An 18,233-nucleotide genomic window follows, 5' to 3' on the forward strand; every position below is an offset into this window, starting at 1 on the left:
CTGTGATCCTCACGGGGGTCCCAGAACTCCCAGAAAACTGGAGAGAATCCACCTGGTCCCTAACAAATAAAGTGCAGCAGTGGCTTAGTCTAAATAGACCTCTCCCCCCTAACTGTAACAGTAGATTCTCTATGGTACGCATGGTCTCCTGGATTGGGGAAACAAGAAAAAAACCACAGGGGGACTGTGTCATTATAAATTTTGACGACCCAGGTACGGTTAGGTATATATGCTCATGGGCAGCACTGGGGAAAAAAGGAGGTATTGACGCTAACCGTCTGTCCTTCTTTTATCCTCCAAAGCACAATTATGACCAAGAAGGTATCTTTAATTGGAACCAACGTCCTGACTGGAACTGGTCTCAATTAGATATACGTAATAGGAGAAGGGACTGGGAGCCATGGACCTGGAATCCTAGAAGAGAGCAACCCTATATGGAAGGATGGAGGGGGATACCAACCAGTAACCATTACTCTGCTTTAGAAATGGTAGACTGACCACCACCTACCCATAGACCTCTGGATAATGAATTGATATATCCCTCGCCGCCTATAGCTTTTAGGGAACCCCAAACCCAAATAAAAGATGCAATTCATTATCGGGCTAAACAAAAAACAGGGGAAACTAATAAAGTCTTGCACAATCAAGAAAAACCCCCTAGTTTGCATTTAATAATAAACGATTATCATGAAGGCACCAATAACACACTTAGTATTAGGGTAGATGATGAACCTACAATGGAAGGTATTCGAGATAAGCTCATAGTCCAGTGTGCCAGAGAAGCAAGAGAAGGGAATCTAAGAATACCCCTAAAAGTAGAGCCAGATACATCTCAGGCAAATCTATATAACACAAGGCAAAACATGTCTATAGTAACATGGAATGTTGCCGGACTCTCTAAAAAAGCGACAGACCCAACTTTTTTGAATTTGATTAACAATTTTGATATAATATCCCTACAAGAATGATGGGATCAGGAACCTACTAACATAGATGGCTTCAGTACTAATTTTACTCCAGCTATCCAGACTAGCAAGGGCAGATGCTCAGGCGGGCTCTGTCTATATGCCTCAAATAGGGCTAATATAGTACTAGAGAGAATAGATCTGCCTCAAGATAGTCTCAAGAATAAAAAAATTGGACATTCTTTGCAGGCATTTTTAGTGAAGGGAAAAGAGGCCGCTAGCTTTCTTATAATTAATTTATACAATAACATAGCGAGGGATGAGCAATCAGAATTTATAGATCAATTGCTAAAACTTCTGAGGAGGGGAACGGGAGGGGACAAACTAGAAAGACGCATTATAATAATGGGAGATTTTAATTGTCATTTATGCCCATATAGTGTAACAAGCGTTTGTGATATAAGAAGCCTTAATGGCGACTTTACCACCCATTTTGAGCACACACTCACTGGAAACCTAATGAACAAATTGTTACAGGAATGGGACTTAGGTTTTTTCAATGAGTTAACTGTCCCAATGACCGATTTCCAACCAACATTTCATGGAAGGGGGTTACTCTCGACAATAGATTTTATATTGATGTCAAATAGTCATCATTGCGATGCCCTGGAATCTAAAAGAGAAGACATAGTGATGAGCGATCACTATCCGATTAGTGCTAAATTCCATATTGCCCCTAGTATGAACCAGTCTGTGGGTATAACGGAAAGTCTTTACTGTCATTCAATATCTTTGGCACGTATAAACGGCTACGCCATAAAATGGTCTAAAGTAAACACAGAAAATGTTCTGAAAAATTTGATCATGAACGACCCCGGACTTTTTGTGACATGTCTTGAATACCCTCCAAATTACCCAGCAATAAAAACTGCCTTTGAAAAAATAGCAATTATGATAAGGAAAAACCTAACCAAAAAACAAAAAGAAAGTTCCAGGGCCAAGACTTCAGGCTGGTTTAATTCAGAATGCTCAAAAGCCCATAACATACTTAAAGACACACTAAAAAAATCACCTAAAAATCAAATAGAAATCAGAACCGCTCGATTAGCCTATAAACAGCCAATCAAGAAAAGAAAAAGGGAACTTAAAGACGCAGCTTGGGAGGCACTAATAAAAGCGAGTACCCTAAGATATAATACGGCATTCTGGAGGGAAGTGAACGCACCTTTTTTCAGGGACAGGACGTCTGACCTTATAGAAATTGCCATTACGGAGGATGTGTGGATCGACTATTTTACAGAGCTATATAAAATAGATGAGCTGATTGAACCACATAACCCCGAAGCAAAGAGCTCACAGGAGAACGATTCCCAAAGAACCCAGTCAGAGTCATTTCCGCTCCATACTTATTTTACTCATTCAGAAATAGAACAGGCTATACTGGAAAGCACAAACTCAAAAGGCCCAGGACCGGATGGAATCCCAATTGATATATTCAAAGACAATATGCATCTATGGGCCCCCATCCTAACAAATGTCCTCAATTCTTATGCATCAGAGGGTTTCCCTACAACATGGCAAGAAGCAATAATAATACCAATTTTTAAAAAGGGAGACAGAATGGACCCGAAATGTTACAGACCAATCTCTCTGCTGGACTCCATGATGAAGGTAGCCGGAAGAGTATTGCTAAATAAATTACAAGCATGGGCCGTGGAAAATGAAGTCCTCTCCAAATTCCAATATGGATTTGTTTCTGGCCTTGGCACGGTGGAACAATGCCTCAACTTAGCCCTGATCACAGATAAATATCTAATGGCCAAGAAAAGCAACTTATATATGACCTTTGTTGATTTAAGCTCAGCATTTGACTGCCTTAATCACAGCATACTCTGGTCTACCCTCATATATTTAGGAGTTGATATAAACATACTTGCTTTTATAAAGGAACTATACAGAGGAGCAGGGGCCAAGGTCCGTTATGAAAAGAATGGAAATTGTACTAAAAATTTCCCCATAAAAAAAGGCGTCAGACAGGGATGTATCCTCGCCCCATTCCTGTTTAACCTTTATATAAATAGTGTCGCAAATTACCTGGCTAACCTAGACGTGGATTATCAAAAAATTAAAGGTATGGCAGTCCCAATCTTACTATATGCGGACGACGCTGTCATCATGTCCAGGACACAGCTAGGTCTCCAGAAAGCACTGTCAGGTTTCTCCGTATTCATGGGTATGAGAGGACTCAAGATAAATGTGGGTAAAACCTTTACTATGTGCTGCAGTACAAAAAAGAATATAGTTTGCAACACCTTTTTAAATTCAACAAAGATAAGCGTAACAAAAACTTTTAGCTATTTGGGCGTTCTTTTTAACAATAATGGAACGTGGAATACAGCCATTAATACACGCCACTTGGCTTTTTCTAGACAAATTGGTGCCCTAAAAAAGTTTGCCAAAAAATTAGGCGGAAAGCCGGTTCAGATACTGCTTAATATCCAAGCAGCAAAATGCGTTTCCACAGCAACGTATGGCGCAGGAATCTTGGGTGTGGCGGATTGTCGTGAGATCCAAACTAGTGAGAACGCCTTCCTCAGATACTTGCTAGCAGTACCAGGATCCATCTCTACCACCATATGTCACAACGAGCTTGCCCGGGTCCATATCATAGACATAATTAAGACAAGTCCAATTCTGCTGTGGCATAAAATATGGACCTCGAATAAAACAGACTTTAGCAAAGATGTGATTAGGGATTGTATGGCCTTAACTGCCTCACGGAAAATACCCTGGCTTTCCTACGTGAAATTTTTTTTAAACTCCTTAGGGCTTTCTGACTTGTATGAAAATCCTATTTCATGTTCTTCAATTTCGAAAAAGGCTCTCAAGGCTTGCTGCCTATGTTTGCTTGAAGACAGACGCTCCTACCTAGAGGGCAACAAACCGACAATTGTCTATCATCATCTTTTGTTGCATGGTACAGGTATTCCGTCTTATTTGTCCCCTACATATACTGTTTACACGAGATTTCTGCTAACTAGGATGAGGACTGATTGTCTTTTCCGATTGTTAACATTTCCCACTACAAATGACTGGTCTGCTAATTTGATGAATTGTCCTTGTGATAACATCTCCAAACAATCAAACATCCATGTTATATTATTTTGTAAATATTATGAATGGGGAAGAAAGAGACACCTACTCCCACTGTTAAAATTATGGGGTTTAAGACAATGCAGACCAGCCTTATTGAAACTATACATGCTTCAGGATGAAATTACAGTGGTTGTAGTAGCTAGGTTCTTGAAATATGCAGTTAACTGCAGAGCCTCCCTGAACTGATTGATGCTACAAGTCTAATGTAAACATTATTGTAAATAGTTTTCCCTTTTTAAACAATCAAAGCTGTGTTTTTTATCCTTTTTAACATTATTGTGTAATGAAATGTGCTTTTATGGTTTTTTACTGCCAAAAATCGAATAAAGCTATCTTCTGACAACCGAGTGGGGCTGTTGTTGAGAACCTTGCTGGGAGCGGAGCTGAGCAGGACTTGGGCAGAGGGCTTCTACAGGGCTGCGAGCGTAGCAGGGACTCCATTACCCAGGAGTCCCTGCGTGACCTAGTGGCAGCTTCCGGTCCGTTCTCCCTGTTGGCCCGCCCACCGCCCAGTACACTCACCCACTATATATAGGAACGGCCCTCTCGCAGCGCGGGACGCAGCTCGGGGCGAAGACCGGGCTAAGAGCGGGCCGTTTGAGGCCGTTCGAGGACAGAGAGGTCTGGGCTGGGCCACCCCCCTTGGTTTGTTGTTGTTGTTATATTTCATTCCTGCAACTTTTTTCACCATTAATCCTACAATGTGCACACGGGGTAGTCGCAGCAAAACTGCTAAGGGAGCGAATAAGCCCAATGGAACGCTAGACGATCTCCTCACCAAGACCAACTTGGCCATTGATGCGGAAATCAACAAAATGCAACATAGGGTATCTTTGGAGTTGGAAGCTGCTCGAAAGCTTTCCCTGAACCTAACTTCCTCCAAAAAATCATCCTTAGGGAATATTGCCTCGGTTTTAACTCCAAAGCGTTCATCAGGCCCTCGCCCACTGTTAACGTCGGCAGACATCCATCATGTTCCAACTACATCTCTACCTGAGCCTCTTCTTATTCCATCACCATCACCCCAAAAGCCAACTGAGATGTCTGTGCCATACGTCCTTGAGGCAGGTATAGGATTCCCCACGAAACCCGATTTGTCTAAACCAGCAGTAAGTGCTAAGAAAGTTGCCACTCATAAAAGGAAATGTGTTGCTAGATCCACCTATGCACGCAAAAAGGCTAAAAGTGCGAGGTCACAGTTCTTTAATAGTAGACGACCGCTGGTTACACATGGGGTAGAAGAAGAAGCCTCTAAAACCAAAATTAACACTTGTACCCTGGGGGAGGAAAACGACCCTGGTTCACACAGCGTTGTGTTAGACCTTACAATGGGGGCCTCTCCAGTTAAGACCGATGAGAGGTCATCTGTGGATAGGCTGAGTGGGATAGGGAAGGATAGGGGGGTGATGAGGAATTTCTTTAAATCGTTTGGGACACATTAAAACAGCTACTTACTCCCCTGGAACTTAGACTTTCCCGCATAGAAAACAACTTACTAGAAATGGATAAGACTATAGTCACCTTGGCTAGCCTTAGTCTAAAACAAATGGAAGCTAAGTTTTCCCAGGGGGAAGATGGTACCCCGCAGGCTCAGATGCCAGAACCCCCGGTCCTGCCCCCCCCCCCAATACCCAAACCCATACCCAAACCCCGTACAAAAGTTTGTAACCCCACTACTACTATTCCAAAATCTATAGCCCCAAGCACCCGTCCCCCCCAAAGTATAGCACCTTCTAACACAAGGCAACAAGCTGCTCCACACCAGCCTAATCAGCCAGCAACCACGAATACACATTCTCAGCAATACAGTCGTCCGAATTTTCGTGGGGGTTTTATCGACTTGCCACCAGAAGCTGGGCCCTATGTTGTCGTGTTAGCTGGCGTGCCTGCCCTGGGTCGACAAACCCAAGAGAACCATTGGTCCCTAAAGAATAAGGTCATTTACTGGCTTAACGTAAATAGACAGCTCCCTAACCATCAAAGAAGCCGGGTACTAATGGTACGTAGAGTACCTAGGGTAGGCCCTACACGTAAGTCTATTGCCGGTGATTGTATAGTAGTATCTTTTGCAGATCCCCATACAGCCCAGCATCTCTGTTCATGGGCCTCTCGAGATGACGACCCTTCCATTGTAGACAGACCCCTTACTTTTTTCTACCCACCACGGCAGCAGTTTGAGATGGAGGGGACCTGGTCAACTGTCCAAAATTCTAGACGGAAAGGACGAAGGGATGGCTGGCAAAGTCAAAACAACTGGTGGCAAGGGGATCCCACTTCTAATATGTTTGGCTGTTTGGATGAGGTTGATTGGCTTGGGGGGATTGACGCCTTTATGCATCCCACGGAACCCATTCCCCCTCAGGTGACTGCTCCCCCAACACCTCTAGTAACCTGTATGGATTGTTCAACCTTTTCCAAAGGCTTTTGCCCAAACCTGGGTCATGTTAATACCCCAACCAAGACCAGGATAGGGGACTTGGGCTTACCGCAGACCACCCCACTTAGTAGCCCAGTAGATACACTGAGGGTGGCCTCATGGAATATTGCAGGATTAAGGGGTCGCCTGGACAATGATGACTGGGTCGATTTTATCGACTCATATGACATCGTCGTTTTCCAGGAAACTTGGTCAACTGTCCCTCTATTTAGAGTAGGCTTCCTGAACTATCACAAACCAGCCATACAGGGCCTTAGGGGTAGGGCTTCAGGAGGACTTACGGTGTGGCTTAGAAATACCCTGGGACTCCGCGTTAAGGAAATCCTGGCAGAAAATGCCGACCTCCTATGTATCAGCCTGAGTAAGGATAATGGCAAGGACATTCTCCTAATTAATATCTATGCCCGAGGTTGTCAGGGTGGGAGGAAGCAACCAGTCCTGAATGATTTAGAACATCTTCTGAAGGAGCACAAAGGCGATCATTTTGTCATAGTAGCAGGTGACCTGAACTGCTCATTCGAACCCATCTTTAGTCTAGCAGAAGATGTGGGAATTGATGAAGATACTGCCTGGAATATTCCCCCGCTAACCATAAGTAAGGGCGTCAGGGGCACGGAGGCGGCCCTCCACTGGCTGGGACTCTGCCTGGAGTGGGGTCTTCGGGCAGTGAATGGCCGCACTCCGTCTGACAACATAGGGAAGCCAACTTTTGATAATGGGACCAGCGCAAGTCGAATTGACTATATTTTGGTCAACTTAGAATCCTGGTCACATGTAATAGATATGGTGGTAGAGTCTGGGCCAGAGAGTGATCACAACCCCCTCTCTTTGGGGCTCAGGGCTCCCGGACTGGGTGATCTCCAAATGGAAACAACTTGCCTAACGTCCGACTTAGTTTTGTGTGACAACAGAAGACGAGTTAAATGGTCTAGGGTCAAAGCTGACCCAGAGCTTATCCATAAAATAGAGGAGTTGGTCTTAGAAACGAGGGATAGGATGATTGCTTTATCCCCTTCTGGTGGAGCCGATTCCTTAACTATTAATCTTCATGAGAAGTGTTTTACGGATCTTAAAAATCTCCTCACCAAGCCATCTAATAATAAGATAGTTAAATCACACAAAAGATGGTACAATAAGAGCTGTAGAGAAGCCCACAGCAAATTAATAGCTGCTGTTAAATCCAGGACTACTCATGATATTAGGAAAGCTAGACAGTTCTATAAACAAGTCCTTTGGGCAGCTAAGAGGGATTGGGACGATTCCTACTGGTTAGATCTCCTTAAAGCCTGTGAGTCATCTAATCAAGTGAAATTTTGGGAGACAGTTAGATGGGGTAGGGACCCTGACTCCCAAATATTGGTCAACCATGTTTCTGCTCTGGACTGGGTGGAATTTTTTTCTGCGCAATTTAAAGACACGAGTGCCGAGCACGAACTGGCAACCGAGCCTGTGGTGGGGGCAATATCCATAAACCCGGGGGATAGGCTCAAATTTTCCGCTTCAGACACGCTATATGCCTTAGGTTCTGTCCAGTCTGGTAGAGCCCCAGGTTTAGATGCCATACCAGCGGACATTTTTAAACTAAACCTTGACTTATGGGTCCCATACATCACCCTATTGGCAAATACTATCGCAGCAGGGGCAAGAATTCCTCAATCCTGGAAAGGGGCTGAGATACTGCCAGTATATAAAAAAGGGGATCGATCATTGCCAAATAACTATCGCCCCATAAGCCTGATCGATTTGATCCAAAAAATAGTATCAAGAATGGCTCTAGCTAGAATTCAGGGGTGGATTGAGCAGAACAATATACTTTACCCTATGCAGGCAGGGTTTAGATTAGGCACCAGCACTTTAGACCAGGTGTTTCGATTCACCATGCTCTATTGGAAGGTAGTCTTCCTGGGTGGCGGGGTTATCTATGCCGCATTCGTTGATCTTAAGTCGGCTTTCGACTTAGTTCCTAGGGTGAAACTATGGGAAGCTCTCAGACTTATGGGCCTTCCTGTTGAACTCCTGGAATTAGTTAGGCGTTTACATGAGGATAATTTTGCTCAGGTAAGGTGGGGGAGGCAGGGTCAGGTGACCAACAGCTTTCCAGTCCAACGAGGGGTGCGCCAGGGCTGCGTGTTGGCTCCTACCCTGTTTCTCCTATTTATCAACCAGGTAGTCCATTTTTTTAATAATACACAGACTGATGCACCTACCCTGGGCGGATTAAAATATCCCATGTTAATCTTCGCCGACGACACCCTGCTCCTTTCTAAAACCCGGAGCGGGTTACAGGCAGCCCTGAATAGGTTTGCAGAGTTCTGCAAGATCAATGACTTGCAGATCAACGTTGATAAAACTAAATTTATGGTTTTTAATAAGAAACCCCCAATTAAAAGTTTGGTTACTTTGAATGGTGTCCCAATTGAACAGGTCAAGGTCATGACGTATCTGGGCGTGACCCTTGATCACCAACTTAGTTGGAGGCATTAAAACTCAAATTCGTCCGCCTAACGGGCCGCTTACTGCAGGAACAAAAAAAATCCTTGACCAAACGCATAACCCTAGCACTAAAAATTTACGAGGCCAAGGTTAATGCAGCAACCCTGTACGGAGCTGACATATGGGGTTATAAGGATTTGTCAGCTTTGGCCACAGCACAGAATAGGTTCCTACGGAACCTGGTAGGGCTTCCACAATCCTCACCCATTACACCACTGCTATTAGACCTAGGTTGTAGACCTTTAGACGAGATGGCACAGTTTCGTCTAGTGGCACTCTGGCGTCGCCTTTGGACGACTCCAGAGCTTAGCCTCTTCGCCCACGAACTGGATGAGGTGAAATCACTGTGGGGCGCTCATAGAATCCCATGGCTCAGGGAAGTCAAACAAATACTGTATACAATGGGTCTCCCTGAGCTATGGATAAACCCTGGGTGCTCCAGTTTTCCTTCAAAACAAGAGTTCAAGGATCTTTTCTGGGCTTCGAAAAAATCCATACTGGTCACCCACTCTTCGGACAACAACTTAACGGGACTCTTTTTAACACATAAGATAACACCGTCCCTTGAGCCCTACTGGGATTTGATCTGCAAAACGCTAGACCGTAAACTGTATCACCAGTTCCGTGTAGGTACATTACCCATCAAATCCTTTACCACAAAGTGGGCGAAGAATGCAAGCAATAAATGCTTTTGGTGTCCCGACCAGGTAGAAAGCATTGGCCATTTGTTTTTTGCATGTCCAGCATATCGATCCCCTCGACTTAAATGGCTGAAACCCATATGTGTTACTTTGGATTGTGGGGGACATCGCGAAGCCCTACAGAAATTACGTGATATTAGATCTGAAATGTCTGTGATTTGTGTAGCTAAATTTCTGGGTTGGGCGTCGCTGATCCGCACAAAGAAATGGAACACTCCTTTAAATTAATTGTTATGATATGATCAGATGTTGTTTGTTGCCTCTTTCTTTTTTTAAGACAATTGGGGACTTGTCTGCTGTAGTTTTTATATATTTTATGTATTGTATGTCGTCTTTTATGAATTTTATTCGAAATAAAGACATAATGAATTGAATTGAATTTGATAGGCCATAATGCATGCAAGTAAGGAATGCTCCTCTCCCAGTCTAAATGATGTGTACAGTACTTCCTCAAGGATAAGTATTCATGGATTTCTTTTCCTTGTGAAATTGTCCATTGTGCAAAACCAATAAATAATGACGGCTTAGAAGCGATCTGATAAAGAAACTATTTTGTTTGTATTCTTGCAGATTGAAGGGGCATTTGTTCAAGGCTTGGGCCTGTTTACCTTGGAAGAACTGCGGTACTCCCCTGATGGCTATTTGTACACCCGAGGGCCTGGGATGTACAAGATCCCGTCAGTTGGAGACATTGCTACAGAGTTTAACGTGTCACTCCTCCGTGACTGTCCGAATAGCAAAGCAATCTATTCCTCCAAGGTAATGCATTAGGTTCTTTAGACTGAGTTGAATGCCTGTGCACTGAGAAAATCTAGCATATGGAGTGATGTTCAGATTTCTTGTAGACTTGTACCATTAAAAGTTTAGTGGGCCTGTTACAGAGATCAGGCCATACATTGAATTTGATTTTCTCCACCCCAAATTGAATTGCCAGACATGTGCAACCTCTATTTGTTTATTAATTCACAAAACAGCATTATTTCAAAGGAAAAGCAATACATAAATAGTATTGATATTGACAGGATATCGCTGTACCTTTTTTCATGGGTAGTGGCCTATAGAAGGTCAAATTTCATTGAACTTTTAAAAAGAGTTCAGTCGACATTGTATATGGGATCACCTTGATCTTTGAATAGGGCTATCCTCTAATTAAGTTCTGTGCTTGATGTGACATGTTTTCACCAGCGTCTGGCAGGCAGTGTATAAAAATTTAATTTGTGTTGCATTGAAGACACCTCAGCGTGCTCACCGCTCCTGCAACTGGTTACACTACTATTGCCTTGTTACTTCCCTTAGTGTGCTGCTGATATAAGGTCCATTTCCCAGGAGCTACACAGTTGGTCAGTTTGATTGACAGGTCGGCCTTAATGGATAGGAATGACATCTGAGTTCTGGAGGATATTCAGGGTGGGGGCTGTTGGAATCCTGTTGGCACAACAGTGTCAAAGTTTGCCTGTCTGGTCTGTCTGAAGCACATGTAAAATGTCGGCACTCTGAAAGAATTCAAACAGCACAAAAGAGCAATTACTCTGTATTTACTTTGTGGGCACTGAGGGACCCTGCTTTGTGTCTCCAGATTCCTGTCACGTAGTTTGTTGTGGGTCCAGGCCCTGCTTTAAACTAGATTTTAGTGTTAGACGTGGAAGCGCAATGGTGATTTCTATATGACACTCCCACACCCCCTTAGCCCTCACAACCAAAGTTTAGCATGGCAAAGACTTTTGCTATCTTGAAACTGCCCTGACTTTCTTCCCTTTGTGAATGTCAAGGAAAAAGTTTCTTGAAGAATAGACAGTGGTCCACAGGTCTCATGTTTTGCTTAATAGCATTGCCAGTTTTAGAACCTGCACATTGAGACACTGCTGTAAAGGGTCCAGTGTGTGTGATGTTGCCCTTAAAACATTTACACAAATGGCTGGTCCCTGATTGTAATATTTATCTCAGATGTCATGGAAAGTAAAATTTTACCTGTAGCATTTACTTTGCCATCCACTAGTGTGACAAAGAAGACTGTCATGTAAATTTCACCCACCATGCTTGTTTTCAGGAAAGCCATTAAAACTTGTCTATTTCCATTAATTTAGCCCTGGTGGTTTTCTGTTGTCGTTGCTCAGGTGTTGTGTTTGCTCCGCCTTACTGATGCTGAAAGCGCCGGGACGCCTGTTTGCTGGGGCAGCTGCGCGCTATATAAGACTCAGTAACATAACATAACATCAGTAGAAGCTGCGCACTTGGGGGCAACATAAACTTAGGATGGTGCCAGACTGATACCATGCTACCCCCCCCCCCCCCCTAGGATATGTTGTCCCTTGGACTAGCAAGTTCACAGTCCCACCATTATCCCCCAAACCTAAACAGACAGCAAACAGTTCTGGCAACCACTGACCATTGCAACTGTGTTCCTTCAGAAACTGTGGTGACAGACTTCCAACTTTTTTACCTCAGTCGCCCGGACTCTTTTTGGCTGAGAGGAATATACAAAGAATACACAGAGGGGCGTTTTCAATATTTATTGATTCGTAGTGATTCTTGCATATAATAAATGGGCTGTGATGATTAATATACAGAAGCAGACAACAGTTATACTGAATATCAGAACAGTGAACAAAATAAATAACTCAACCATATTGTTGACATATCTTATATATATATGCATACATATACAATAGTACTACTATGTAGCACACTCCAACAATATGAAACCCTAACCTATGTGTCTAGGGTGCAGATGTATGTTTTACCAAGAAGCCTTCTACTGGATGATCCAACCCCATCACCTGATGAGTAAGAGCATAGGACTCTGTCTTGGTCACGAACTGTACACCGCTCTCAGAGATGTTGGCCAGCTGCTGGGCGAAAGCTTTGGCATTCAGGGACCCCTCGAAGTCAGCACAAGTGTCTCCTCTGATTATGTCAGCAAACAAAAGGTTATATAGAGAAAATAGTATCATTGCCTCAGGCCGAGATTGTGATCGGCATGCCACTGTTTGTATTTCACATATAGCTGCTTCGCCACATGGACGTAATAATAAACACATTTGGGTCATGCACGTGAGGGCCTTGTCCCTAATGTCAAGGCAGTGTGATAGTGTGCTCACAAAGGGTTCCGTGTCAGCAAGGCCATTGTTTCCAAGAAACTAGTCCAAGAGTCACAAATGCAAATGTGTGCCAAAGGTTAATGTGGTAAAGAGAAGGCAACTTTAGGAAAGGGCTGTGTGCATGTAAAAATTGTACTAATTCCTACGGGGCCTAACTCGGGCACATAACGCTTACTCCTTGTACAAGTGTTGGTTAAGCAGATATCTAAAGCAAGCCAATATCACTTATCCAAGAAATACATGAGCATATATATAAAATACTAAAAACGTATATGATAAAAATATAGCATTAATAATCAGGTACTCATGCCGTTTGGAGGTCCAGAGCATAAAGAAAGCCAAATGTGTTAAAAGTATAAAAAATCTTAAAAACTAGAGACAATTTAAAACAAATTCAGAAGTTAAAAACAGGCTGAATAAAAAGTTCCCACCACACGGGCATCCAGAGTGATAGATGAAAAATTGCTGTACCCAGCTTCCGCAGACGACGTTCCCAGAGGCATTCCTGAGAGAAAGTCTATAGAACAGGTATATTCCCATCCAACCCCCACAGCAGCCACTGAGGAAGTGTATGTAGCCACCTGATGAAACAGAGTTATGATCCAAACCCCAAGCCACTGAGGCAAACCAGGGTAGCTCATAGAATACAGCCAGGAGCAGAGGTATCTGCAGGGGACAACTGTACAGATGGGTCTTCAGCAGGTCCACCAGCACGTGTAAGTCTGAAGGTTAATCAACTGCAACCCCAAGCACAAGTCTTTGGCACACTCGCAAGTGCACAGAAGGCAGCGGAACACAGGCTGTACGCAATGAAGCCATACAGGCCGGAAGGGCAGGAACCAATGCTTATCCAGTTCTAGAAACAGAGGTACTCCAAAGAAATGCACCATGCGATACCGGCATAGTGGACGTGAAGTAGTGCCAGCTCCATTTGAACTCAAACTGGGACATCCATTGCGGAGAAAAAATACTAAAAGCAGTATCCCTGCAGCTAGCACCAGGGCCAGCAGAAGATCTCCAAAAATGTTTCAAAGGGCAGACTAGATGAAGAATATAATAATTCCAGAAACCGCCTTGAAGGGGCTGACTAAACCAGAGCCTCTGCTCCTAAAAAACCCTAAAATTCCATTCGTATTAGGCATATTAAAAATAGGATGGACCAGCTTGCCAAAATGTTGTGGGAAGCACAGTGAAGCGCCTGTATCTCCTAAGAGGAATGTGCCACCTGAAGATCAAATGTCTCCTTGGCCGAAGGAAACTCCACATCTTTTTGAAACAATAAGGCTTTCAGTTTGCTCAGGGCGTCAATGCACACATTGGAAAAATAAATAGAAGGCCACAGCGTATCCTCCCTAACTAAACAAGCAGGCAGAAACAGGACTTCTGTGCAACATGTTACCATGGAAGACACAGTCACCACATATGCAACCCCTAGTTTCATTCCAAAGCAACCTTGATCGTTCAGCATCAGATAACTCCCATTCGAGAACAATATGAAAGTCAGACATATCATGGCCGCAGATGACCCTTTCAAGTAGCAAGACAGGGTTGCTACCGATGCATTTCATGCCCCATGCAACGAAACTCCTTGCACACGAGGGACCTGCTCAAAGTATTCTTGCATTCCAAACTGCTGAGAAAAACATCAGTGTCCTTATTCCTACACCTGAATGTGAAAGGAAGTTCCCATTGTTCATGTATGAACCCTTCACCTAATGCTTCATATCTGTCCCCATGATGATGTTGTTGACAGTACTGAAAGTGGAAAGTTGAGATTGACAGAGTAATGTACCCATTGATCATCCAATCCAAGGATGCTATCCGAGTAACGGTAAAAGGTAATTTCTCAAGTTTTTCAGTGTATTTTGTGCCATTGCTATCTATTGCTCAGTAAGATGGTAAGTGGAAAACAGATCCTTTGTGTTAATGTATCGACATGGCACGTGGCCTGAATGCAATGTTTGCAGTGCCCAGCTTGACAATAGAACTCACCTAAGTTAGAACTGGCAGTGTTGTAATGCAGACAAATCTTGCTGAAGTATGTGTGTTGTTGATGAGACAATGTTACCTAGAGAATACATTCTGGATGATAAAGTAGTCATACTGTTGTTCACTACTGCAAATTGCCCCTATTAATCCCAAGCAGTTTTTTAGCCGCTCCTTGTTGAAATACCTTCCATATCTTGTTATAGACAGCATACAGAAAGCACTTTTGACGTGGTTTCAGAGGACCAAAACAAGAAGTCTCATTAGTCCAAATCATCTTATAAAAGGGAAAAGTGGTGTTGTACCTGGGAGAGTCTTGAGGTTTTTAGCCAATCAAGGCACAAATTCCCAACACCGTAAGTTGTTACCACCCTCAAATGGTCACTCGTACATATCGCATATTAGGCCGATGTGCTCTAAATCCTTTGATCTTACCCAGGGATCTATCATGACACCTGTTAGTCTCCAGTGGCAGAGTCAATCGTTCTTTTATCATATTGTGTTAACTGCTGCCAGTTGTCAAATTGTGTAAGAGCAGGAATCCCTGGTGTGGTAAAATCTTTACTCTTTTCTAAGCAACAACACATTGTATGTAGCACTGTTTTGTTCAGGAAAATCATATGATGTGGTATTAAACAGGTCCTAAATAAAGCCCCAGTTCCCAGAACCTGCCAATCTTTTGTTCCATCTATAGCGTCTATCCAAAAGTTGAAACCCTGATCAGAAAGCTGGGAAAGGATAGCAGCATAGTATATCAGCTTAGTGTAGTTAACATATTTTTCTTTGCTGGTGATGGTGCAAGCCTATAATAAAATGAGTCTGGGTCAACCTTTTAGAACTACCCTTCGTTGGTGTGAGGCAATGTTCCCATTGAGTAAAGCGAACACACTTCTTGTAGTGTGCTAGCCTTGTGTATAAAGTGGTGACTGTAATGTTGATAACAAACATCTTGTCGAACTTGGCTATAACATCATAAAACTCGTCAGAAGAAAACAAAGTTCAATGTTCTAGATCTTCCAACATTTCATTCACTGTGTCAATATCCTAATCATCAGAAACAGTACTCGGTGGATAATGTTATTCATCAAATGATCCCTTACCCCATACTATCCCATCCGGAACTGGAACTGCTGAGATGTTCACCAGGGACAATTCTCTTTGCTCACGGTGTGATGATGTGTGTGGTTTCAGGACCAAGTTCACTGTGTGTTCAGGGACAAAATGTCCATTTAAGAGGAGAGTGAACACAGTCACAAAACAAATCCAAAGGATGAGGAAAAAGAATTAAATTGAAATCCAAAGGTGTGACCACGGAGTAATAAAATATGTTATTTTCAGCCAACGATAGAAAACACGCACTTTCAATTTTAACGGCGGGATGGTGGAACCTCCGATACATTTGAGGAGAAGTCATCAAAATCGATGAAGTATCCAGACGCTGTCCTTTCTATATGTGGCAGCTCAGGAGGTTGTGTTGATCTTGGTGCTCTTTCGATCTGTTGTGTATTGTCATTGTGCCTTATTCATTTCTGGATCCAAATAGAAATCTGTGTTTTTTTTACTTGTAGATTGCACAGTTGTAGTTGTTTTTTAAACAAATAGAAGGCGTACTTCATTGTTGTTTACCGTCGTCTCATGTTGTAGAGTAGAGTGGAGGTGTCATTTTCAATTAAAGCTTCCATCTGAACCTCCTGTAGGGCAGTGAGAGGAGATTGGTAGCTAGCCAGAAGTGCACTTGGCCTACTGTTGAGAATTGGCCACATAGTGTGGTTTGATCAGATCAATAGAGACAAATCTTTAGTCGCGGCATCCGGAAAGGGGCAGAAGAAGTACAGTTGGTGTACCTTCAACAGCCAGGACAGGCATCAGCGCTCTGTAAGATGGCCCAAACTCTTTTTGTCCACGATTTTCCTCTGACCAGATCCCTGAACTTTGAGATCCAACCGGTACTTGCTTGAATAACTTTAGCTTCTCCAGTTGAGGTACGTTTTATTTGGGCGTTGCTTGGGAAGTCCCGGAACTCATGCAGCTCCGGTAAAACAGGCAAACATTTATTGATGTCAAACAGTGTTTCTGCCACCACTGTGAATGGACTATCTAGGTCTGGGACCCACATCTTAACCCCAAATAGGTTTTCATAGGAAGTACAACCACCCAGGGACTTTCTTGGCATATTATTCAAGTCCCTCTGAACCCCATATAAATGATGGACCCAACTGTGACCAGAGCCTAGTACCCTTGCTGTTAAAGACTGCTTTAAGTTCTGTTTTTTCCTTTCTACAACCGCATTTCTCTCGGGATAGTAAGGAGATGTGAAATGCAGGATCACACTCAAACTTTCCATTGTGTCTTTGTAAACCCGAGAGCTAAACACCGGGCCCTGGTTCGAATGTAATGTGCCAACTGTGTATCTCCCGATAAAGACTTGCATATCCTTTATAACAGCTCGGGTGTCAGCCAGCCAGTGTAGCCATACCCACAGGAATTGAGAGGCGCAATCTACTGTCACCAAGATATACTTGTAAGCCCCATCAGATGACAAGGGGCCGCAGTGGTCCAAATATACACAATCCAATGGCTTATTAGAGATCAAACTAGGTGTCTGGGGTGGACTTGTCACAGTGGATCCCATTATCTGCTGACAGGTGTCACATCTCAGGGCAAAGTCCTTGATCTGTTTGTAAAGACCCAGCAATCAATAGTGTTGTTGCGGTAGTGAAATGATAGCAGCCACCCCTGGGTGTGCAGAAGCCAGACCCTTATGCACAGCCAGTATAAATCCTAGTCTACGATCATTGTTTGGTATTACTCTGTCCCCCACTCCTGTTGGAATACTTGAGTAGAAAGCCCTTTGGTAGGTGTCTGTCATTTCAGGCAGTGTTGACAGCCACCATGATGTCTCTGTCTATCCTCGTACTTGAGCGAGTTATCGCAGCAACCGTGGCAGTACGAACTGTCGTCTTTGCCATTTCATCAGCCAATGAATTCCCGTCAGCGTGCACACCAACACATTGATGACTCAAAGTGCATATTACATGAGCCTGTGGTAAGCACTGTTTCAGCTTTGTCAACTGTTCCCAAATCATCTTGTGCTTCACTGTGCAGCCTTTTGAATCCCTGAATCCAATCTGCCTCCAATATGAAGATACTCATTATAAAACTGCACACAGTAATACGAATCACATACAATGAGTTTGGGGAATCCAGCATCCGTATTCTGTAGTGCCAGTACTAGAGCCTTTAGTTCTGCCAACTGTGCCTTGCAGTCACCAAGGCCTTTTTTTTGCAGAGTATTGCTGTTTTGTCCCTTCTGCAGGGTGAGCAGAACCATCAGTGTAAATGATGCAGTCATAGCCATCTAGAGGCACAATTTCATTTGAGAGGATATTCTTGCTCATGCTGAAGAAATGCTTGTCTTTATAATGTAGAGTCAAATCTTTAATCTACATCTGTTGCA

The 18,233-nt window shown here is 43.4% G+C and overlaps 1 protein-coding gene across 1 annotated transcript in view; it reads left to right on the plus strand.

Moving 5' to 3' along the window:
• Positions 1 to 18,233, plus strand: part of LOC147709413 (xanthine dehydrogenase/oxidase-like) — a 1,362,843-nt gene that overhangs the window by 1,262,080 nt on the left and 82,530 nt on the right. The window contains exon 33 of the mRNA XM_086927983.1: positions 10,263 to 10,451. Coding sequence (XP_086784109.1) covers positions 10,263 to 10,451 — 189 coding nt within the window. The remainder of the gene's footprint in view (positions 1 to 10,262; positions 10,452 to 18,233) is intronic.

This window comes from Lissotriton vulgaris, chromosome 6 (genome assembly GCF_964263255.1).
Source record: "Lissotriton vulgaris chromosome 6, aLisVul1.2, whole genome shotgun sequence".
Lineage (NCBI taxonomy): Eukaryota > Metazoa > Chordata > Amphibia > Caudata > Salamandridae > Lissotriton > Lissotriton vulgaris.